The sequence below is a fragment of the Oryctolagus cuniculus genome, chromosome 6 (genome assembly GCF_051225735.1).
Source record: "Oryctolagus cuniculus isolate XC-2025 breed Fujian yellow rabbit chromosome 6, ASM5122573v1, whole genome shotgun sequence".
Taxonomy (NCBI): Eukaryota; Metazoa; Chordata; class Mammalia; order Lagomorpha; family Leporidae; genus Oryctolagus; species Oryctolagus cuniculus.
The window spans coordinates 168,740,821-168,765,523 of NC_142872.1; the positions used below are offsets into that span (position 1 = coordinate 168,740,821).

General features: G+C 52.4%; 1 protein-coding gene and 1 long non-coding RNA gene across 9 annotated transcripts in view; one reads left to right on the forward strand and one right to left on the reverse strand.

The window, feature by feature from the left end:
• Window positions 1-352: 352 nt before the first annotated feature.
• Window positions 353-24,703, reverse strand: part of LOC103346188 (zinc finger protein 251) — a 33,746-nt gene continuing 9,395 nt past the window's right edge. Inside the window, exons 3-5 of one of the 8 annotated variants that reach the window (XR_016236647.1) lie at window positions 9,774-11,414; window positions 8,880-9,126; window positions 353-3,744 (exon numbers count right to left, since the gene is read on the reverse strand). Coding sequence is in view for 6 of the 8 variants with exons in the window: in XM_070075680.2 (XP_069931781.2) it covers window positions 9,775-11,414; window positions 20,304-20,361 (1,698 nt within the window). In the remaining 2 variants the exon portion in view is untranslated. Of the gene's footprint in view, window positions 11,415-20,148; window positions 20,274-20,303; window positions 20,445-24,703 lie in introns of those variants that run through there. The other 7 variants (XR_011389373.2, XM_070075679.2, XM_089336577.1 and 4 more) reach the window with 7 other exon arrangements.
• On the forward strand, window positions 21,584-24,316 carry LOC149126369 (uncharacterized). The gene is made up of 2 exons (XR_016236657.1): window positions 21,584-23,739; window positions 24,101-24,316. It is a non-coding gene; the product is annotated as an uncharacterized LOC149126369 (long non-coding RNA).

The following is a 24,703-nucleotide window of genomic DNA, read 5'->3' on the forward strand; positions in this document are numbered from 1 at the left end:
CTGGGGATGGCCCCAGCACAAAGTGAACAGGAAGAGAGGCGAGCTCACTCTCTGATGCACTTGTCCCATCGGGGGGTGCCAGGGAGCCTCTGCCTCTCGCCTCACATCCAGTGCCGTGGGCCATGCCTGCCCTACATCACACTGTGCGGGGGGAGCAGGGCCCGGCTCTGGCTGGCAGACCGCCCCCCCCCCCCCCCGTATCAGTGGCTCCATGTGCCATGGAGAGGTGAACCCAGCAGGCACCTGCAAGCTGAGGATGCGGCTGTCCCCATGGGTCCCCTGACGGCAGGTTCCGGCCTCTTCCCACCGTCTCCCGCCTCCACTTTGCTCTCTGCAGGAAGCCAGGGCAACCTTTTCTGTTTTCAACCACTTTTAATGAGAAATTTTTAAACCCACAGAAAAGCTAGACTCCTGCAGTGAATACCATGAACTCCATCACACCTGAGAAAACTAATAGCTCTCCAGCCTCGGTCCCGCGACCTGGGCCCTCACATCTCCCCTTTCCCCGTCTCACGTGGTCTCAGGATTCTGGAAACACTGCTGTAAGACATTTTAGGGGCAGCTGTCTGTTCTGCCCACAGGCTGACCAGTCCCTCTGCGGTGCCCAGGGAGGGGACCTCTGAGGCGGCAGTGGTGATCAGAACTGAAGGCTAGGGGCCGGCACTGTGGCGTAGCAGGTAAAGCCATGTGGGCGCCGGTGTGAGTCCCGGCTGCTCCGATGCTGATCTGGCTCTCTGCTGTGACCTGGGAAAGCAGCAGAAGATGGCCCAAACCCTTGGGCCCCTGCACCCACATGGGAGACCTGGAGAAGCTCCTGGCTTCGCATCAGCACAGCTCCAGCTGTCGCAGCCATCGGGGGAGTGAACCTGTGGATGGAAGCTCTCTCTCTCTCTGCCTCTGCCTCTCTGTAACTCTGCCTTTCAAATAGATAAATATATCTTAAAAAAAAAAAAAAACTGGAGGATGGACAGGTGTTGCCTGGAGAGGACACACAGGCAAACTCCAGTCAAAGCAGAGGACCCAATGCCCGGGGCAGCAGCCTAGAGAGGGAGGGGCTGAGGGCAGGTGGCAGAGTGCTGTGAGCTGAAACTGGGAACAGGGCAGCAGGGGACTCGGAAGATGGCCAGGAGGCTGTACCAAAGCTGGCCCTGGGCTCCATGGGTGACTGGCAGGTCAGGGAGGCACTTGGGGGATAGGAAGCAGGTGCTGGGGGGTGGGACTGCAAGGGTAGTGGTGATGGGAGGTGGGGAGAGGGGCCAAGCCAGGACCAGCTTCCTGGCCAAGGGGCAAGGATGGACAGTCACCACCAGCCGGGTGCCCCTGGGAGGAGAAAGTGCAGACCAGGGCATCACTGCCCCGGGGGCTGCCCGGCTCCCGCAAACGCTAAAGCTGAATGCCTTTCCTCCCATCCTGATGCAGCTGCAGGTTCAGCACGGAGAGGGAAAACCAAGTCAGACCGCGGAGCGATTCCCAGGACGTGCAGTTGTTCCGTGGACCCCAGGGTGTGACTCAGCTGCCCGCTCCAGGCATGGACTTGAGGTGCCTTAGGGAGGCGAGTAAGCTGGCTCCTGGTGTGGTCCTGCTGGTGAGGAGCCAGGGCAGTGGACGGACCGCCAGGGGTGTGTGCTGGAGAGGAACGGTGGAGACAGGTGGCACAGACGGGACAGGGCAGATGGTGCTGCCAGGTGTGGGGACATCACACCCTCGGAATGCAAGAAGGGAGTGCAGTGTCACCTTGAAACCTGAGCTCGGGCTTCCTGGAAGCCCAGGGGCGGGTGTACTTCACGCTGACTGGCCAAGGCTCCTCCCTACACAGCCGGGCTCCCAAGGGTGTGGGGCTGAGCCTGCAGGCACCCTCTCGAGCCCCAAGCTTGCTGACCTTCCGCGGTGGGAGTGGGTGCCCAGCAGGCCCCTAGCTCTGAGGACAGAGTCTTCTTCTCTGAGCCAAGTCTGCCATGCTGGCTGCCCCTCCCACTGAGCAGAGCAGGGTGCAGGGCCCTGGGGGAGACCCCACGGACTCGAAGGCTCGGTATTTCCACAGTCACGCTTTCTCTTGCCCACCCTCCCCAGTATCTGCCTGGAAAGCCAGGTGTGCACACCGAGCCCCTTCCCGGAACCTCGGTCAATATGGGTCTACCCCTCGGGCAGCGGGTGCCCAGGATTCCAGAACACAGAGATCCTGAGTGCAGCTCATGTTGTGAGCGATGGTGTTGGTGAGTTCCAGGAGCCTGCTGAGAGGGATGGCAGGCCTCACGCCTGCCATCAGCAATCAGGAGGCCCTGGACGCTCCAGGAGCAGAGCCCCAGGACCTGCCCCGCCGCCCCCGATGGACTCAGTGGTTCCTCCCACCCCCCGCAGCTGCCCCTCTTCTTCAAAGACCCCTTTTGCTGGCTCCTTGGAAGGAACAGCACACGTGTGACCCAGAGACCACTCTTCCCCCAAGACCGCGGTTTCTCTCACCAACGCTTGTCTCTGATGAGTTGGCTGCCCGGCGGCGAGCAGCAGGGGCCTGACGATCTTGTCCAGTAACAGGAGGAGGGCCAGCACTGAGCCCCGACAAGGAGCACTTCCCTGGGCATGATGCTGGAGAGACCCCACACCCTGCAGGCTAGGGGTGAGCGGCCAGTGTCCAGCTCTGAGCTACAGCAGGGGGAAATGCCGCGGGCCATGGCCCTGCCAACAGTGCTCTGGACGGCTGAGTGACGAGGCCATGGCCCGCGGCATGGGTGGCTGGGTGACCGCTGGCTGTCCCTTGCAGCTCCCTGCCTGCAGTGGCACTCTGTGTGCTGCCCAGGTGGACGGACAGCTGTTTTCCACCAGTGACCAGGCTCCCAGCTGGTGAACGGATGGAGCGGAGAGTTCAAGGCACAGACAGAAGTTCACATCGCGCTGAGATCTGGGACTTGCCGCCAGCAAGAGCCCCCCTCCCGTGCTTTCACGCGTCCGTTCACGGGTGTGCCCGGGTGTCGCCTGTGCAGGCTTCTTCCAGGCGCCAGAGTCCAGAGCAAGCCACTCCCGGCCTTGTCTCCCCGGGGTTTCCTCTTTGAAGAGATCACCTGTAGCTGCTTCTCAAACCTGAAAGCCAGACTGGTGTCAGTCCCACCTGTGTGTGTGCGCGGTCCAGAGCCAGGAGCCCGTTGCAGATGGCTTGCAGTTAGTTCATACCTCCCCTTAGTATTTAAATAATACACACCTTACGGTCATTAAAGCAGAATTAAAAATAAAGGGTTGTAACAGTCCTGGAGAACAAGGGAACTTGAGTAATGGGAGTTTGTTGTTTACACGAATCAGTGTTGCAAGTTTGGTGTTAGACCCCCCCTAAGGGGAGGGAGTGACGCTTGGGGAGCCGGACTGCGAAATGCACCCTCCAGCCAACGTTCGCCCGCCACCAGGCAGTGGCATGAGCTGAATCCAGCACAGCCTCTGCTTCAGAGACCTCCCCTTGAGAATAGAGATGAGCAGACAGGTCCACACCCGGTCCCAGAGGAAGGAGTAAGCTGTTGCTTCAAGTGTTAAAAGGGGGCTTGAGGGTGCCACGGCATGGCAGGGGAAGCTGCCGCCTGTGCTGCTGACATCCCATACAGGCGCCAGTTTGTGTCCTGGCTGCTCCGCTTCTGATCCAGCTCTCGCTAATGGCCTGGGTAAAGCAGCAAAAGATGGCCCAGGTCCTTGGGTCCTGCCACCTATGTGGGAGACCTGGAAGAACCTCCTGGCTCCTGGCTTTGACCTGGCTGTGGTGGCCATCTGGGGAGTAAAACAGTGGGTGGAATCAATCAATCTCCCTCTCTCTCCCTCTCCTTCTCTGTAACTCTGGCTTTCAAATAAATAAATTTTAAAAAGAGAAAAAGCAAGGGGGACAGACAATTTGGAAATAGAGATGCTTGCCTCCTACGCTGGAGAACCTGGCTCTGGCTGCTGACTCCTGCTGTCTGGGAAGGCGCAATGCAGGCACTTGGGCTCCTGCCACCTACATGGGAAACCTGGGCTGAGTTCCCAGCTCCTGGCCTTGGCCCTGCCCCTGCCATTTCAGGGCATCTGGAGACTGAAGCAGAGGATGAAGTGCCCCTGCCTCCCGGTTCTCTCTTCCTCTGTATTACTCTGCCTCTGAAGTAAAAAAATAAATAAAAAGGCTGAGAGAGTGGATCTGAGTCCTGCTCACAACTCCATGCTCCTCATAGGGAAACTGTCTATCATAACAGGGAGCCAGGGCAGGTGTTGGCACACACAGGGACTCCACGGGCTGCTGGCCTGCTCCCTGTGTCTGTAAGTGATGATGCCAATGCCTGGCCCCAGCAGGTGCTTGTGAGTGGCAGGTGGTGTCAGTACCCAAGGGCAACAGCACCTCTGTGAACTGAGTGCCCAGGAGGGTACCTGTGGCCCTCAGTTGTTGACAAGGAACAAGAGGTTTGGTGCAGCAGCTGAAGCAGCCCACACCAGAGTGCCTGAGCCCGAGTTCTGCTGCACTGTTGATCCCAGCTTCCTGCGAATGTGCACCCCGGCAGGCGGCACGTAGCAGCTTACATGGTCGGATCCCTGCCACCCCATGAGAGACCCACATTGAGTTCTGGGCTCCTGGCTTCACCTGGCCCAGCCCTGGCTGCTGCCGGCATTTGGGGAGGACCATTGGCTGGGAGGTCTGCCTGTCTGCTTTCAAGACCCAGGTTCTGGCTGCTCTTGGACGCACACCTGTTGAAAGATCTGCAAGCACAGCCATCCAGAAGCAATCCCGGGACAACAAGAGTCCTTTCTCCTCCCCTGATCCCGCAGCTCTCATCCTCCGAGGGTGCTTGGCGACACTGCGTCTAGATGCCCCAACAGGCTCACTTTCGAGGCGCTTCTCCATGTCCTCACAAACCCAAGACGCTGGCTCTGCAGCAGCCCAGACCTTCGGAAGGCACTGTGGCATGAGGTCACCAAGTCTCTGTGGGTGGCCCCGTGGGTCCTCAGTCTGAGGCCACCGTGGGGGAAGGGTGCGTGTCGGAGGCCACCGGGTCAGAGCGTGCGGGTGGGGGGGGGCACCACGAGGACCTCTGGTGTCCTGGGAGAGGGAGCTGTTTTCATCTACCCGTGAGCTTCACGAGCAGAGCGCAGCCTCACATTTACACAGAGTGTGTTCATGACACTGCGTACCCTCCCCACGTCTAAAGCATCTGTTCCCTGTCACACGCTGGAGATGACAAGGAGCACAGGACAAAGGCCCCGCTGGCACAGACGGCCCAGCACCCTGTGAACGAGGTGAGACGTGACTTGACCCACCGGTGCAGAGGAGCGGCACAGTTCTGCTCTCTGAAGGGTGGGCTTCCAGGGCACAGGCGTTTGCATCCCTTGTGAGAGAGAACAGGCTGGGGCGGTCAGACACTTCCCTGAGGCAGAGGGAGGTGGGAACTGTGGTGAGCTGTCCCCTCATTTCAGTCAGAGTTACAGAGAGAGGAAGACAGAGCTCTTCCTTCTACTAGTTCCCTCCCCAGATGGCCTTGGTTGGGGCTGGGCCAGGCTGAAGCCAGGATCCTGCGATGCCACCCAGGTTTCTCACGTGAGTGGCAGAGGCCCAAGCACTTGGGTCATCCTCTGCTGTCTCCTAGGCACATCTGCAGGGAACAGGATTGGAAGTGGAGCAGCTGGGATTGAACCAGCACTGATAGGGATGCCAGCATCACAGACAGCGTAACCCGCTGCACCACAAAGCCAGTCCCACCCCAGTGATTTTTTTTTTTTTTTGACAGGCAGAGTGGACAGTGAGAGAGAGAGAGAGAGAGAGAGAGAGAAAGGTCTTCCTTTGCCGTTGGTTCACCCTTCAATGGTCGCCGCGGCCGGTGCACCGCACTGATCCGAAGGCAGGAGCCAGGTGCTTCTCCTGGTCTCCCATGGGGTGCAGGGCCCAAGCACTTGGGCCATCCTCCACTCCACTCCCTGGCCACAGCAGAGAGCTGGCCTGGAAGAGGGGCAACCGGGACAGAATCCGGTGTGCCGGCGCCGCTAGTGAGCCGCGGTGCTGGCTCCACCCCAGTGATTTTTCAAAATGCTCAGTAGAGTTCTTTAAATACAACCTTATTGATCAAATCATAGCCAACAGAGAAGTACAAATAAAAACATACGACCACATCTCCACTAAAATGGCTAGAATTAAAAAAAAAAAAAAAAGACATCTATTTGAAAGGCAGAGTTACAGAGAGAAATCTTCCATTCACTGGTTCACTCCCCAGATGACCACAATGGCCTAAGCTGAGCCAATCCAAAGCCAGGAGCCAGAAGCTTCTTCCAGGTCTCCCACAAAAGTGCAGGGGCCCAAGCACTTGGACCATACTCCACTGCTTTCCCAGGCACAGCTGGATCAGAAGTGGAGCAGCTGGAACTTGAACCAGTGCCCATATGGGATGCTGGTGCCACTGGCAGCAGCTTAACTCGCTACACCACAGTATCGGCCCCATGGCTAGAATATTTTTTAAAAATTTGTTTTATCTATTTGAAAGAGTGATAGAGGAAGAGACAGAGATCTTCCATCTGCTAGTTCACTCCCCAAGTGGCTGGGTCAGGCGAAGCCAGGAGCCAGGAACTCCATCCAGGTCTCCCACGTGGGTGACAGGGACACAGCACTTGACTCGTCATCTTCTTGCTTCCCAAGCACATTAGCAGGGAGCTGGATCAGAACCAGAGCAACCAGGGCTTAAACTGGCACTCTGATATGGGATGCTGGTGTTGTAAACGGCAGCTGAACTCACTGAGCCATAACACTAGCCCCAGACAGAATTTTTTTTTTAAATTTATTCATTTATTTGAAAGGCAATGTCACAGAGAGGCAGAGAGAGAGATCTTCCATCCGCTGCTGGTTCACTCTCCAGATGGCTGCATCGGCCAGAGCTGTGCTGATCCGAAGCCAGGATCCAGGAACTTCTTCCAGGTCTCCCACACAGGTGCAGGGGCCCAAGGACTTGGGTCATCTTCTACTGCTTTCCCAGGCCATAGCAGAGGACTGGATTGGAAGTCGAATAGTCAGGACCCGAACCGGTGCCCATATGGGATGCCGGCACTGCAGGTGGTGGCTTTTTTACCCACTACACCACAGCACCAGCCCCCAGAATTTTTTTTTTAAGTTAAAATACCAGGGCCAGGGGCCAGTGCCATGGCTCACTTGGTTAATCCTCCACCTGAAGCGCCAGCCGGGTTCTAGTCCCAGCTGCTCCTCTTCCTGTCCAGCTCTCTGCTGTGGCCCAGGAAGGCAGTGGAGGATGGCCCAAGTCCTTGGGCCCCTGCACCTGCATGGGAGACCAGGAAGAAGCACCTGATTCCTGGCTTCAGATCGGTGCAGTGCCAGCCGCAGTGGCCATTTGGGGAGTAAACCAGCAGAAGGAAGACCTTTCTCTCTGTCTCTCTGTCTATAACTCTGTCAAATAAATTTTATACACACACAAACACACACACCAGGACCAGCATCATGTAAAACCACCTCCTGTAATGCTGGCATCCCATATTGGCACTGGTTCGAGTCCCAGCTGCTTCACTTCCAATCCAGCTCCCTGCTGTGGCCTGGGAAAGCAGTGGAGGATGAGCCAAGTGCTTGGGCCCCTGTATCCACATGGGAGACCTGTATGAAGTTCTTAAATCCTGGCTCTTGACTTTGGCCTGATCCAGCCCTGGCTGATGTGGCCATCTGAGGAGTGAGGTGGAAGACCCCTCTCTCTGACTCTTCCAAATAAATAAAGCTTTTTTTTTTTTTTTTTTTAGAAAACAAAAATACCAAGATCTACACCTTCACACCATGCCTTTGGGAATGTAACCTGGCAAAAACACTTGGGAAGAGTTTGGCAGTTTCCTAAGAAGCAAAGCCCAGCAATCTCATGCCTAGCTATGCATCAAAGAGAACACAGAACACAAAGCAACCTGTGGTTCAATGTTTTTAGCAGCTTTATTCATAGCCGGCCAGACAGCCTGTAGAGGTGCATGGGTAAACAAACTGGGCATCCATACCATGGAAAGCCACTGAGCAATGTAAGAGTGACAGCTGAAGGGACGGTGCTGTGACGTAGCAGGTCACACCCCAGCCTGTGGCACTGGATTGCATCCCGGCTGCTCTACATCCAACCCAGCTCTTGGCTGTAGCCTGGGAAAGCAGTGGAAGGTGGCCCAAGTGTTTGGGCCCCTGCACCCACATGGGAGACCCGGAAGAAGCTCCTGGCTCCTGGCTTCAGATTAGCCCAGCTCCAGCTGTTGTGGCCATTTGGGGAGTGAACCAGCAGAAGGAAGACCTTTCTCTCTCTCTCTGCCTCTCTGTAACTCTGCCTTTCAAAAAAATTTTTTTAAAGTGATATGTTGAGACACACAATTGAGAAAGGTGCTGGAGAGAAACAGCTACACAAAGCATGACTCTGGAAATGGACAAAGAATTCTGGGTGGAGATGGATGCTGCACCATGTGACTGATGATGGTTAACACACAACTGTATTGTCAAAACCCATGGAATTTCACAGTAAAAAGAGTGAATTTTACTCTATTAAAATTGCATCTCAAAAAATAAATAAATAAATTGTATCTCAATTAACCTGATTCTTAAAACCCTTACCATGGGCAGGCACTTGGCATAGAGGTTAAGATGCCCCTTAGGATGCCCATGTCCCATGTTTGAGCGCCTGGGTCTGGACCCCAGCTCTGCCCAGAGTGCTCCTCCCTGCTCATGTGTTGGAGGGCAGCAGGTGATGGCCAGAGTAGGAGGGTCCACAGCACCCACGTGGCAGACCTGGATTGCATTCTGGGTCCTGGCTTCAGCCTGGCCCAGCCCAGGCTATCGTGAGCATTTGGAGAATGAACCAGCGCATGGAAGATCTCTGCCTGCTTGTCTCTGCCTTCACATAAAGACATAAATTGAAAATTTGAAAATCTCTTACCAGTAACTGAAAATACACAGAAGTGGAGCGACACAGCAGTGCCTGCTCTACTGGCCCGAAATTCCCTCCTCCGTGGACTGCAGAGATCCTCAGACCAAACCAACTTTCACTTCACAGGTGCAAGACTCAGGGCTCCAAGTGAGGGAGGGCTCCCCGCTGTGGCTGCTCTGGGGCGGTGACCCAGCCCGTCTTGAGGGAGGAGAAAAAGCCCGAAGCTGCCCAAAGGGCCCAGGTCCTCAGCGCCACCCTGGAAACAGATGTGGGACAGCTACAGGTCTGGGCATAGAAGGGGAGAGGTAAGAGGGGACGTGTCAGGTGGCAGCCTGAACTGGGTGGACCTTCCATGCCCGCTGTTCATCCTGGCAACTGGGACACAGCACCTGGGAGAGAACTCATGTGGCCTTTGCCACATGCTCATTCCCAAGTTTAACAGCATCAGCTGTAGCCAAGCTGCATCCTTTGCTCTGCTAGTTGTACTCAGACTCCTCATTCAACTTTTCAGGGATCTAATGTCATGTGACTCAGGCCATGGTGCCTGCTGGGTAACCCTGGCACTCTCTCAGAATCCTGTGGCAAAAACCACATCATTAAGAGTCCACTAAGCATCCTGTGCCAGGCACTGACCCTGGATCACCTAGTAACTATTGCCTGAATAAAGGAGCACCCCAGCTGGCCAGCAATGACCTCTGTCTGGTTGACGCAGGGAGCCTCTCCTCCCGCCCCTCATCCTGTTTCTGCCAAGGTCCCTGATAAACTGAACTCTGTGTAGTGCTCGACTTGTCTGCCGCCAGCAGCCAGTTCTCACATACAGGGATTTCCTGAAACAAACTCTGATTCTCTCATCCCACCCAACATAAAATGAACGAATGCAAAGTCATTTCCCACACTTCTCACATTAAAAATGTCTGTCTTGGAAAATCTTTCTGATGTGAATAAAATATCTTTCAGATCCATCGTCTGAAGGGGCTTTATCTCCAAGGTGAATCTGCTGATGCTGAGTAAGGGTTGAGGCCACACTGAGGCTGTGTCCACACTCTGGACGTGTACAGGGTTTCCTCCCAGAGTGGATTTTTTCATCTCCAGTGGGTGCTGGTGTGGAACTGAAGGTTTTTCCAAGCTCATTATTGCCAAACTGTTCCTTGCTGGTGTGAACTGTCCAGTGCAGAACAAGGCTTGCCCCATGGTTGCCAGCTCTGCCACACCGGCCCCCAGCAGGAACTCGTCTCTGAGGGGCAGGGCTGGAGCCATGAGCGCAGGTGGGCCCACACTGCCGGCACTTGCGTGGGGTCCCTCTGTGAACCCTCTGATGCTGCGTGAGGGTGGACCTCCGGCTGAAGGCCTTCCCACAGTCACCACAGCGGTAGGGTTTCTCTCCAGTGTGGATGCGCTGGTGCAAGGTGAGCTGGGAGCTCTGGCTGAAGGCTTTGCCACACTCAGCGCACTGGTAGGGCTTCTCCCCAGTGTGCACCCTGCGGTGCTGAACGAGAGTGGAGCTCCGACTGAAGGCCCTACCACACTCAGTGCACACATAGGGCTTCTCTCCAGTGTGGATCCTCACGTGCTCAGTGAGGTGGGAGTTGAAGCCGAAGGCCCTGCCACACTCAGTGCACACATAGGGCTTCTCTCCAGTGTGCACCCTGTGATGGAGGAAAAGGCTTGAGCTCTGGCTGAAGGCCTTCCCACACTGACTGCATTTATGGGGCTTCTCGCCCGTGTGGATCCTCTGATGCTGAATCAGGCTGGAGCTTCGGCTGAAGGCTTTCCCACAGTGACTGCACTCATGGGGCTTCTCGCCTGTGTGGGTCCTCTGATGCTGAGTCAGCTGGGGGCTCTGGCTGAAGCCTTTCCCACACTCATTACACTTGTAAGGTTTCTTTCCTGTGTGGATGATACGATGCTGAATGAGAGAAGAGCTTCGACTGAAGGCTTTCCCACATTCATTACACCCAAAAGGTTTTTCTCCTGTGTGGATTCTCTGATGCAGCAGGAGGTGGGAATTAAGCCCAAAAGTCTTCCCACATTCGTCACATTTAAATGGTTTCTGTCCCGTGTGAACGTGATGGTGCAAGGTGAGGCTGGAGCTGTGGGTGAAGGCTCGACCACACTGACCACATGTGTAAGGCTTTTCCCCAGTGTGGCGCCTCTGATGTCTCCGCAGGTCTGAATTGTACTTGAAGGTCTTGCTGCATATATCACACTTAAAGGCTCTCTCTCCTAGTTTATTTCTTTGAAGTCTTACAGCATTTTGGCTCAAGTTCAAGTCTTTATCAACTGCAGCACACTCCTGCGTCCTTTCTCCTGGAGCTCTCCCCATACAAGTGCCAGACTTTCCTCTGAAAACTCTTTTGTGAAGATGAGGTTTCTTCACACTCCTCCCAGGACAATCTCCCAGCTTGCGGCCCCAAGCTTCCCGAAACTCACTGGTGCATGAATTAGCCCTTGAGAATCTTCTTGATATAAATTCTGGGTTTTCTACTTCTTCAGAGCATTGCTGGTTTAGCACTGACAGTTCCTTCTTAGTCCCAACCTCAGAATCTGTTACAAAAAACATAAATGAATTACTACCATCCACCAGGGATAATATTCACAGTGTGTCAAAGCTCCCATAAGTTATTATACAAAAGGCAGACGCTCCAAAAAAAAAAATGCGACAGGCAGAATTCAGAAGAAAAGAGCCAGTCAACCAGATAAAACATCTTCCAAGATTAAGGCAGGCATGTGCAGAGGTCAAGCCACACGTGTGATGCCTGGACCCCAGACCGGGCGCCTGTCGGAGTCCCAGCTCCTCTGCTTCTAGTTCAGCTTCCTGAGAACGCTCCTGGCAGGCGGCAGATGCAGCAGCAAGTGCTTCAGGGGAATGAACCAGCAAATGGAAGATCTTTCTCTGCCTTTTACGTGGATGAAAATAAACACTTAAAATATTCATTATCTAGTATCAAATAAATGGAAATTAAAACAAATTGTGATTTTCTTAGCTATTAAATTAGCAAATCAATCTGCACAACAAATATTTAGGAGCAGGCACAGTCAAGGTAAGGAACACGGCAGAGTGGTAGTCACTGAACTCACAGGGCTGATGTTCTGTTCTGGAAGGCGGAGAGTGAAGTAAGAAACATGCGAATGAGCAGGAGGAACCCCATGCCCTGGAAGCGATCAGGAGCTGCGTCATGGCTCCAGTCCCGACTACAAGACCGGAGGAGTGCAGCAGGAGGTGAGCATGAGCTGGGGCTGAGGAGCAGTTGAGCAGTGGAGACACAAAGGCCTGCGTGAGACCCAGCAGACTCCAGCTCAAGAATTAGAGCTTTAGAATTATAACAGGGGAGAGGCGGGGCCTGGGGAGAGGACATGAGGGGCACAAAAGAGAAGGATTTTATGCTGAACAGAAAACAATGCACGGCTCTGATGACAACTACCACGCACCATCAGCAAGACTCTAAAGGCAAAACTGACACCAGGTACCAAAAGAATGAACACACCACACACTCTGTCTACAAAAGTACGTGCTGGGATTTTATCCCAAGTACACAGTTCATAGGCACAAAAAATAAATAAATAAAATAAAATAAATGACCACTCTGACAGCCATTGAGAGCTCTGTTTAATTGGGGGAAACAAGAAAGAACTCAAATGTCAAAAAAAAAAACCACACACACACACAAGAAAAACAGAAGACTGTTTAAAACAATTACAGACTGCTTCTGTAATGGAATACCTTTCTGCCAACAGTTATATAATGGAAGAGTATATAAGCCAATGAAAAGTCTACTGTATGAGCTGAAGAATCAGGCTCCAAAATTAGATGTATACATAAACCAACTTTTATTGAAAAAATATATATATTTAGGATAGGTGTTATTTATTCCTTCAATGTTTGGTGTAAGTTGGTGAAGCCATCTGGGCTTAGCATTCCCTCTGAGGAAAGATGATTAAATTACCACATGCACTTCGACACTTAAGCACAATGCACTAACTTGTTCATATGTCAGTCTTGATAAATCATATTTCTCCACCTTACCTTCATGTTCACATTTTTTGGCATAAATGTGTTCAAAATATCTTTCTGGAATGGTCAATAGTACCTGCATCACTGTCTGCTTTCCTCATGCTCGTTACTTGTTCCTTCTCTTATTCTTTCTTTAAATGATTGATTTTATGTATTTGTCTGAAAGGCAGAGTGGTAGAAAAAGTGACAGGGGGAGGGCTAGCAGGGAACAGATCTCCCACCTGCTGGCTCACTCCTGACATGTTCTCAACAGCCAGGGCTGAGCTAGGCTAACCCAGGAGCCAGGAACTCCGCCTGGGTCTCCCATGGGATGGCAGCGACCCAAGTGCGTGTCCATCGCGTGTGCTGTCTTCCATGATGCTGGATCAGGAGCAGGCACTCCCAGCTGGGATGTGAGTACCCTAAGCAGGAGTTACCAGCTGCACCACACGCCTGCCGCTTTACATTGTTAACTGAAGAAAGTGTGCTTGGGCCTCTGTGGTGGCGCCCATGCTGGAGCACCACTTCAAGTCCTGGCTGCTGTTTCCCATCCAGCTCCCTGGTAATGCTCCTGGGAAGGCAGTGGAGATGGCCAAAGTGCTTGGGCCTCTGCAACCCATGTGGGAGACCCAGATGGAGTTCTAGGGTCCTAGCTTTGGCCTGGCTGTTATAGCTATTTGGGGAGTGAACCAGAGGATGGAAGATCTCTCTCTCTCCCTCTTCTCTGTCACACTGCCTTTCAAATAAGACAAGACAGAAAGACAGACAGACAGACAGAGGAAGGAAGGAGGGAGGGAGGGAGGGAAGGAGGGAAGGAGGAAAGAAGGAAGGCAGGCCTTTAAACATTTAAGATTAGGAAAGAGGGCCAGAGCTGTGGCGTAGCGGGTAAAGCCACAGCCTATGGCTGCTCCACTTCCAATGCAGGTCCCTGCTAATGCACCTGGGAAAGCAGCAGAAGATGGCCCAAGTTCTTGGGCCCTTGCACCCTCATGGGAAACCTGGAAGAAGTTCCTGGGTCCTGGCTTCAGATTGGCTCAGCTCTGGCAGCTGCAGAGTTTTGGGGAGTGAACCAGCATATGGAAGATGTCGGTGTCTCTCTCTCTCTCTCTCTCTGACTCTGCCTTTCAAATAAATAAATAATTAAAAAAAATCAGAAACAGTCCCTGTGAAACTGTAACATTTGTCACCACTGAAGATGGATTAAAAAAAAAAGATAGGAAAGAGAAGTATGAAGAAGCATAATCAGGACCATAAGACAAATGCCTGGTTTCCATGGAAACCCTCACAAAACTGCCCCTGACAGAAGAGTGAGTGGGAGCACCATGTGCTGCAGCAGAGCTCTCCGGGGGCACGAAAGTGTGGCCGTCCTCCCTGGGGTGTCTTCCCTGTGTGCTGAGGCTGTGCCGTCCTCCCTGGGGTGTCTTCCCTGTGTACTGAGGCTGTCCGTCCTCCCTGGGGTGTCTTCCCTGTGTACTGAGGCTGTCCGTCCTCCCTGGGGTGTCTTCCCTGTGTACTGAGGCTGTGCCGTCTTCCCTGGGGTGTCTTCCCTGTGTACTGAGGCTGTGCCATCCTCCCTGGGGTGTCTTCCCTGTGTACTGAGGCTGTCCGTCCTCCCTGGGGTGTCTTCCCTGTGTACTGAGGCTGTGCCGTCCTCCCTGGGGTGTCTTCCCTGTGTACTGAGGCTGTGCCGTCTTCCCTGGGGACTCTTCCCTGTGTGCTGAGGCTGTGCCGTCCTCCCTGGGGTGTCTTCCCTGTGTACTGAGGCTGTCCGTCCTCCCTGGGGTGTCTTCCCTGTGTACTGAGGCTGTGCTGACCTCCCTGGGGTGTCTTCCCAGGTGTACTGAGGCTGTGCCGTCCTCTCTGGGGTGTCTTCCCTGTGTACTGAGGCTGTGCCGTCCTCCCTGGGGTGTCTTCCCTGTGTACTGAGGCTGTCCGTCCTCCCTGGGGTGTCTTCCCTGTGTACTGAGGCTGTCCGTCCTCCCTGGGGTGTCTTCCCTGTGTACTGAGGCTGTCCGTCCTCCCTGGGGTGTCTTCCCTGTGTACTGAGGCTGTGCCGTCCTCCCTGGGGTGTCCTCCCTGGGGTGTCTTCCCTGTGTACTGAGGCTGTGCTGACCTCTCTGGGGTGTCTTCCCTGTGTACTGAGGCTGTGCCGTCCTCCCTGGGGTGTCTTCCCTGTGTACTGAGGCTGTGCCGTCCTCCCTGGGGTGTCCTCCCTGGGGTGTCTTCCCTGTGTACTGAGGCTGTGCTGACCTCTCTGGGGTGTCTTCCCTGTGTACTGAGGCTGTGCCGTCCTCCCTGGGGTGTCTTCCCTGTGTACTGAGGCTGTGCCATCCTCCCTGGGGTGTCCTCCCTGTGTACTGAGGCTGTCCGTCCTCCCTGGGGTGTCTTCCCTGTGTACTGAGGCTGTGCCGTCCTCCCTGGGGTGTCTTCCCTGTGTACTGAGGCTGTGCCGTCCTCCCTGGGGACTCTTCCCTGTGTACTGAGGCTGTGCCGTCCTCCCTGGGGACTCTTCCCTGTGTACTGAGGCTGTGCCGTCCTCCCTTGGGTGTCTTCCCTGTGTGCTGAGGCTGTCCGTCCTCCCTGGGGTGTCTTCCCTGTGTACTGAGGCTGTGCCGTCCTCCCTGGGGACTCTTCCCTGTGTACTGAGGCTGTGCCGTCCTCCCTTGGGTGTCTTCCCTGTGTGCTGAGGCTGTCCGTCCTCCCTGGGGACTCTTCCCTGTGTACTGAGGCTGTGCCGTCCTCCCTTGGGTGTCTTCCCTGTGTGCTGAGGCTGTCCGTCCTCCCTGGGGTGTCTTCCCTGTGTACTGAGGCTGTGCTGACCTCCCTGGGGTGTCTTCCCTGTGTACTGAGGCTGTGCTGACCTCCCTGGGGTGTCTTCCCAGGTGTGTTGCTGCTATAGCTGTGGCTGACGGTCTCAGAGCACTTCCTCATCAGCTGACTTTAGCACTCTGTGGTCTTCCAGAAACCAACAGAATGCCTTGAGCATTCAAAAAACTTGATGTCTTGACCTTTGCTCTTGTTTGACCCTGTTGATTGGACCGAGTCCATCTCTGAATAGCCACTTACTTGATTGTGCTTAGTCTTTAGGATTGTACTGGAAAACTACATGCTATGGTTTGAATATTTGGCCCCAAAACTCATGTGGAAGCTTAAACTTTGGGGCTGGTATTGTGCACAGCAGGGTAAGCTGCTATCTGTAATGCTGGCATCCAATATGAGCACAGGTTTGAATCCCAGCTGCTCCACTTCTGGTCCAGCTCTCTGCTAATATGCCTGGAGAAACAACACAAAATGGCTCAAGTGGGTAGGCCTCTTCCATTCATGTGGGACCCCTGACTGGAGTTCCAGGCTACTGGATTTCAGCCTGGCCCAGCCCCAACTTTTGAGACCATTTTGGGAGTAACCAGCAGGTGAAAGATCTGTCTCTCCCGCTAATTCTTCCTTTCAAATATTTTTTTTTTTAAAACAAGAAGCTTAAACTCCAAAGTCACAAATTGATGGTATTAGGAGGGTGACTGACATTTGGAGGTGAGGCCTCTAGGAGGTGACCCGATCTGAACAGGTCAGCAAGTGGAGGCTTCGTGGCTGACCCTGCTGGTTTTATAAGGAGACAGATATAGGCAGACTTGCATGCTCCACACCATACCGCTGGGTAGGAAGGTAGACATTAGCCTCTGTATGGAAGAGGACTGTAGAAAAGTAGGAAGTTCCTGTGTTTGCATGAGGGAAGAACCCATGAAGCCAGCAAAAGTCTTGCCAGTGTCCAGTATCCTTGTAGGGGATGCCAGCTCTGCTCTGGGGCCACTTCACAGGAATCTTCCCAACCACAAGATGGGCATGGGGTGGAGCAGGGATGGGGCTGAGGGTGCTACTTGGCCCAATGACACTGTGATGAGCTCCACACCCAGAGAGCCTCCCACCCTGCAATGTTCCAGATGAACGGGGGTTGGGGACGAGGAATGGTGGGCCCATGCCCACCTCTGACTGTCCTGCGGGTCAGTTCTTTGTTGCGATGCCCTCCTGGCTGGCCAGGTGTGTTCTCGTCACTGAACACTGTGATCTTGCTTACTGCCAATCGTGCTCACGACTACAGTGTTTTTCTCATGGGCAGACCAGAGCCTCTGTTCCAGCCATCTCTGGTAACTGAGACTCTGCCAGAGAGAATGCTGGCACTGGAGGGTGAACGAATGGTGCCTGATCCGGAGCTGTGAGCCTCCAGAATGTGAGACAAAAAGTACCAATTTCCATGTAAAATTAGGCTGCCGCAGGCATTTTGTTATTGTGACAAAACCTGAGTAATACAGAAAACTGCTGAGGATGGGATTGCTACTATAACTACTCCTAGAAATGGAGAGGCGGGCCGGCACCGCGGCTCACTCGGCTAATCCTCCGCCTGTGGCACCAGCACCCCGGATTCTAGTCCCGGTTGGGGCGCCGGATTCTGTCCCGGCTGCTCCTCTTCCAGTCCAGCTCTCTGCTGTGACCTGGAAGGCAGTGGAGGATGGCCCAAGTGCTTGGGCCCTGCACCCACATGGGAGACCAGGAGGAAGCACCTGGTTCCTGGCTTCGGATAGGCACAGTGCGCCGGCCGGGAGAACCATTTGGGGAGTGAACCAACAGCAAAAGGAAGACCTTTCTCTCTCTCTCTCTCTCTCTCTCTCTCTCACTGTCTAACTCCGCCTGTCAAAAAAAGAAAAAGAAAAAGAAAAGAAATGGAGAGGCAACTTTGAAAATGACTAGTGGGCACATGTCGGGTGCTTGGAGGATCAGGCTAGGAAGATGGGGTCAACAGGGCATTCCCAGTGCTCAGGCAGGCAGGCAGAGATTGGGAACAAAGCTGGAGCCTGGACAGATGAGTGGTCATGACCAGGGCGCTCAGGCAGTTGCTGCTGGAAATGGGCTAATGACGCTCTTGTCGCAGTGTGAGGAGGAGCCTGGAGGAACAGTATGCACACCCTGGAGCCTGTGGGTGCTGAGTTTACAGGTGATGAGCTGAGACCATCCAGCAACAGAGCACTGACGCGGCTCCGTGGCTGCTTTAGCTGCACAGTGGGACCTGGGTGCAGAGGCATGTGGATCCTGCTCTTCATTCATAAAGATGCTAAACAAGTATCTAGCAGAGTGAACATTAAACAGTCCTCCAACAGTGGCTGTCTTTCCCTTTCTCTGTATCCTCTTTGATTTCTTTCATCAAAATTTTATAATTTCCAGTGTAGAAACAGTTGATTGCTGCGGCTAGACTTACTCATATGTTATTTATTTAGTTATTTATTTACTCAATATTTTGTAACTACTGGAAATGGGATTGCTTCCTTGATTTTTTTCAGATAATTTGCTACTGGTATATAGCAATATTATTGATTGTTGCACACCAACTTTGTATCTTGCAACTTTGCTGAATTCATTTATTAGTTCTAACAATATTTTGGTGGTATCTTCGGAATTTTCTATATATAAGATTATGTCATGTGCAAAAAGTTACTATTTGACTTCTTTCTTCCCATTTGGGTGCCCATTATTTCTCTTCCAGAATTGCTCTAGATAAAACTCCAAGTACCACGTTGAATACAAGAGGGGAGAGTGGACATCCTTAATACTGAAAGCAATTTACAGGTTCAGAGCTATCTCTGTCAAACAGCACTGAAAATTGGGCAGCACTAAAAGATATCCCAAATAGCCAAAGGCATGTTGAACAAGAAGAACAGAGCGGGAACAATCGCACTGTTTGATTTAAAATATAGTTCAGGGTGGGCATCTGGTGCAGTGCTTCAGACGCTGCCTTGGACACTTGCGTCCCACGTCAGAGTGCCCGAGCCAAGTCTCAGCTGCTCTGCTTCCAATCCAGCTTCCTACTAATGTGCACCTGGGAGACAACAAGTGATGGCTCCCATATGGGAGACCTGGAATGAGTTCCTGGCTAATGGCTTTGGCCTGGCCAGACCCTGCTGTTGCAGGCATTTGGGGAGTAAACCCACAAATGCAAGATCTCTCTCCCTTTCAAATAGAAATGAAAATAAAAGTTTAGAAAAACTATAAGGCTATGATACTTCAAACAATGTAGTATTTTTTTTTTTTTGACAGGCAGAGTGGACAGTGAGAGAGACAGAGAGAAAGGTCTTCCTTTGCTGTTGGTTCACCCTCCAATGGCCGCCGCGGCTGGCGCGCTGCAGCGGCGCACCGCGCTGATCCGATGGCAGGAGCCAGGAGCCAGGTGCTTTTCCTGGTCTCCCATGGGGTGCAGGGCCCAAGCACCTGGGCCATCCTCCACTGCACTCCCTGGCCACAGCAGAGAGCTGGCCTGGAAGAGGGGCAACTGGGACAGAATCCGGCGCCCCGACTGGGACTAGAACCCGGTGTGCCGGCGCCGCTAGGCGGAGGATTAGCCTAGTGAGCCGCGGTGCCGGCCACAATGTAGTATTTTTATAATAGACATATGGAGCAATGGACTAGAACAGAGACCGTTTGTGTAAACCTACATATCTAATGTCAACTGATTTTTTGATAAAGGTGTGAAGAACATGCACTGGAAAAAGAACAGTCTTTTAAATACATGGTGCTGGGGAAACTGGGTATCACACTAATAGAACGAAACTAGACCCATATCTCTCACAATGCACAAGAATCAACTGAAAAGGGGTCACAGACCTAAATGTAAAGCCTGAAACTTTAAAACTAGTACAAGAAAACAGGAGATACTTCAGAACACTGGAATGGGTAAGGAATTTCTGGATCAAGTCTAAAAAATATAGCAAAGGCATAGACAAACATGATTATGTCAAACTAAAGAGCTTCCACACAACAAAGGAAACAGTAAAGAGATAACTACAGAACAGGAGAAAAATTAGCAAGTGACACATCTGACACATCTAACAAAGGATTAACAGCTGAACATATAAGAAACTCAAACAACTCAACAGAAGGAAGGAAGGAAGGGAAGGAGGGAGGAAGGGAGGGAGGGAGAGAGGGAGTGGGAGGGAGGAAGGGAGGGAGGGATGGGGAAGGAGGAAGGGAGGGGGGAGGGAGGGAAGGAGAGAGGAAGGGAGGGGGAGGGAGGGAGGGAGGGAGGGAGGGAGAGAGGAAAGGAGGGAGGGGGGAAGGTGGAAGGAAGGGAGGGGGGAAGGTGGAAGGAAGGAAGGGAGGGAGGGGGAGGGAGGGAGGGAGGGGGGAAGAAAAAGGCCTAAATCATGCAATTTAAACATGGTCAGTAGATCTAAACAGATACTTCTCAAAGGAAGACATACAACCCACCAATGGGTATATGAAAAAATGGTCAAAATCACTACGCACCAGGGAAGCCAACCCACAAGGAGATACTGCCCCACAAAAGAGAACCGTGCTGGTGGAGATGCGGAGAAGCTGGTGGGAACGTAAGGACAGCCACTGTGAGACCCAGCAATTCCACTCATGGGCATCTGCAGAAGGGAAGCGAAATCTGTACTCACAACAGCCCAGCGATGGAAACACCCGACGTGTCCGTCTGTGGTGGAATGAGAAGGCCATGCCAAGATGGCCGCTGGCAACAGAGCCTGCCTGGCAACAGGCTGTGATTGGGTGGCTTCAGAAACCACATGGCAACGAAGCCTGCCTGGCAACAGGCTATGATTGGTTAGGTCATAAACCGCCCCTTGACCAGATTGGCTGCCTCAGCTATATAAGCTGCTGTACCAACTGAATAAACAAGTCTGCCCTGCTTTCACCCAACTCCCGGGGTCTGTATGGTGACTCCGTGCCTCTTGCAGCCACCATGCTCCTCCTCTCAGAACGAATCCAACTCAACATCCACCAGTACTCACAACAGCCCAGCAATGGAAACACCCAACGTGTCCATCAGTACTCACAACAGCACAGCAATGGAAACACCCAGCATGTCCATCAGCTGATGCACACATGAAGTGAACATGCTACATATGCACAATGGGACACTTCCTACTCTGTCACTGGCTACGCAGGAATGGACTGGAAGTCACTATTAAGTAAATAAGCCAAGCACAGAAACAAATATCCCATGATGTCACTCGTATCTGAAACCTTCAAAAATTGACCTCATGGAAGTTGGGACTATAATGATGGTTGCCAGAGGCTGGGGAGGGAGGGGGAGAGCTGGATGCAAACAGGCTGATTGACAGACATGCTGGTGACCTGGCACACAGCAGTGTTACTATAGATAATGATAAATCATGTATATTTTTATTCAAAAAAAAAAAAAAAACTGGAAGCAAGGACTTTGTGAAGGTTTTCACCAGAAAGAAATCTTAAATGTCTGAGATATATTTACCCTAATTAAACATTATACAGTGAATAATGTGTAATATATAGAAACAGCACAAAGTACATTTAAATGTACAATTTTTGTGTCTCAATTAAAATATATTAAATGCAAGAAAAATATAAAGAATAGAACTACACATCAGTCAGGTGAAAACCAGACTTAATGAGCAATGTGGACAGCAGCAAGATCAATTACAGGGCCGGCGCCGCGGCTCACTAGGCTAATCCTCCACCTGCGGCGCCAGCACCCTGGGTTCTAGTCCCAGTTGGGGCGCCGGATTGTGTCCTGGTTGTTCCTCTTCCTGTCCACCTCTCTGCTGTGGCCCAGGAAGGCAGTGGAGGATGGCCTGAGTGCTTGGGCCCTGCACCCGCATGGGAGACCAGGAGGAAACACCTGGCTCCTGGCTTTGGATCAGCGCAGCGCGCCAGCTGCAGCAGCCATTTGGGGGGGTGAACCAATGGCAAGGAAGACCTTTCTCTCTCTCACTGTCTAACTCTTCCTGTCAAAAAAACAAACAAAACATGCACCAGCCCTTCATCAAAACCAGGAATGAAGCAGGGGAGGAGGGGAGCATTTATTCACTGCAGTAGAGATGCTACCTGACATGGCGGCATCCCATATCAGAGTGCCTGGGTTCGAATCTCGGCTCCACTCACAATTCGAAGTATTTAGGTCCCTGACACCCAAGTGAGAGACCCAGATGGAGTTACTGGTTCTGGGTTTGGCCTCACCCAGACTCAGCTGCTGCAGGCATTTGGGAACCAGCAGATAAGAGATTGTTTTGTCTGTCTCTCAAGCTTTCAAATAAATAAAATTGTTCAAAAATAAAGAGGGGCTGGCATTATGGTGTAGATGGAAAAAGCCACCATCTTTGATGCCAGCAAACCATATGGGCACTGGTTCGAGCCCTAGCTGCTCCACTTCTGATTCAGTTCCAGGCTAACGTGCCTGAGAAAGCAGCAGAGGATGGCCAAGCACTTGGTCCCCTGCACCCACAAGGGAGACCTGGATGCAGTTCCAGGCTCGCAGTTTCAGTCTGGGCCAGCCCAAGGCGTTGTCACCACTTGAGAAGTGAACCAGTAGATGGAAGATCTCTGCATCACTCTGCCATTCAAATAAATCAATCAATTCTGGGGCAGTCATTGTGGCATAGTGGGTAAAGCCACCCCATGCAACACCAGCATCCCACATGGGTGCCAGTCAGAGCCCCAGGTGTGCCACTTCTGATCCAACTCCCTGACAATATCCCTGGGAAAGCAGCAGAATATGGCCCAAGTCCTTGGGCCCCTGCACCCATATGGGAGACCTGGATGAAGCTCCTGGCTCCTGGCTTCAGCCTGGCCCAGCCCTGGCCACTGAAACCATTTAGGGAGTGAGCTAGTGGATGGGAGATCTGTCTCTCCCTTTCGCTGTAATTCTGACTTCCAAATAGATAAATCTTTAAAAAAAAAAAAAAAAGAAGAGTATTGCGATTGAAAAGTAGGAGAAATGCAAATCACTTTAAAATAATATGCTTTATTTTGTAAAGAGCACTTTTGGGTTCATGTATCAAGCAGGTGGTACCAAGATCCCCACAGGTACATAAGCTCTCCCAGAATTTGCTTCCTCCTGTGTGGCATGTGTTGCAGAGAATGAGGTAGTACTGACCATCCCCACCTGGTTCACATCGGAGTTCACTCTTGGCGTTGTGCATTCTCAGGACCTGGACACACGCTCTCCTGTGGCAACGCCCGGGTCAGTTCCCAGCCCAGATTCTCCATGCCGTGTCAGTGATCCCTCACTGCTCTCCTGGGTAGACACTGATCTTTTCCCTGTCTCCATAGCTTTGCCCTTTCCAGTGTCCTATAGTCCGAATCATAACGTATGCAGCTTGTCAGATTGGTTTCTTTTTCTTAGCAATGTGCTCTCAAGAGTTCTTTGTGTCTTTCTATGACTTGATAGCTCACTTTTAGCCCTGAATATCATTTCATTGTGTGGGTGACCAGTTTTATTCACCCATTCATCTACTGAAGGGCAAGTCAGTCGCTTCCAAGTTTGGGCAACTATGAAAAGGCCCTACAAACATCTGTACACAGGTTTTTGTGTGGACATAAAATAGCCAGAGTGCAACTGCTGAGTCATATTATACGAATTTGCCTAGTTTTGTAGGACACTGCTAAATGTTCAAAGTGGGTGCTTCCTTTTGCATTTCCACCAATGGTGAATGAGAGATCCTGCTGCTCCCCATCCTTGCCATCACTGGGTGCCATCACTGGGGTGGACATTGGCCATTCTAGCAGGTGTGTAGTGGGGCCAGTGCTGTGGCATAGGGTAAACCTCCACCTGCGGTGCCAGCATGCCATATGGGCACCAGTTCAAGTCCTGGCTGCTCCCCTTTTGATCCAGCTCTCCACTAATGGCCTGGGAAAGCAGAAGATGGCCCAACTGCTTGGGCCCCTGCATCCATGTGGGAGACCTGGACAAAGCTCTTGGATTCAGATACACCCAGCTCCAGCCATTGTGGCCATTTGGGAACTGAACCAGTGGATGAAAGACCTGTCTTTCCCTCTATCTGTGACTCTGTCGCTCAAATAAAACTTCTAAAATTTCTTTAAATTAAAAAAATAGAGGCCGGCGCCGCGGCTCAATAGGCTAATCCTCCGCCTAGCGGCGCCGGCACACCAGGTTCTAGTCCCGGTCGGGGCGCCGGATTCTGTCCCGGTTGCCCCTCTTCCAGGCCAGCCCTCTGCTGTGGCCAGGGAGTGCAGTGGAGGATGGCCCAGGTGCTTGGGCCCTGCACCCCATGGGAGACCAGGAGAAGCACCTGGCTCCTGGCTCCTGGCATCGCATCAGCACGGTGCGCTGGCCGCAGTGCGCCAGCCGCGGCGGCCATTGGAGGGTGAACCAACGGCAAAAGGAAGACCTTTCTCTCTGTCTCTCTCTCTCACTGTCCACTCTGCCTATCAAAAAAAAAAAAAAAAAAAAATAGAGGGGCTGGTGCTGCGGCGCAGTGGGTTAACACCCTGGCCTGAAGCGCCAGAACCCAATATTGGTGCCGGTTCTAGTCCCAGGTTCTCCTCTTCTAATCAAGCTCCCTGCTATGGCCTGGGAAAGCAGTGGAAGATGGCCCAAGTCCTTGGGCCCCTGCACCCGCATGGGAGACCTGGAAGAAGTTCCTGGCTCCTGGCTTTGGATGGGTGCAGCTCCAGCCGTTGCGGCCAACTGGGGAGTGAACCAGCAGATGGAAGACTCTTCTCTCTCTCTCCCTCTCCTCTCTGTGTAACTCTGACTTTCAAATAAACAAATAAATCTTAAAAAAAAAAATAGAAAGTTCATTGTTCTTTTACTCTGCAATTTCTTAGTGGCACACGGTGCACGTTTTCATATGCTTACCTGTCATCTACGTATCTTCTTCAGTCAGGTGTCCATTTAGGCCTTTCCACTATCTTCTAACCAGAGTGCTCATTTTCTTATTTTTGATTTTTTTAAGAGTTTTTATGTTTTGGATAGCATTTATCAGATGTGCCCTTTGCAAGTATTTTCTCCCATTCTACAGACTATCTCCTCATTCTCTTGATGTTGCCTTTAGCGGAA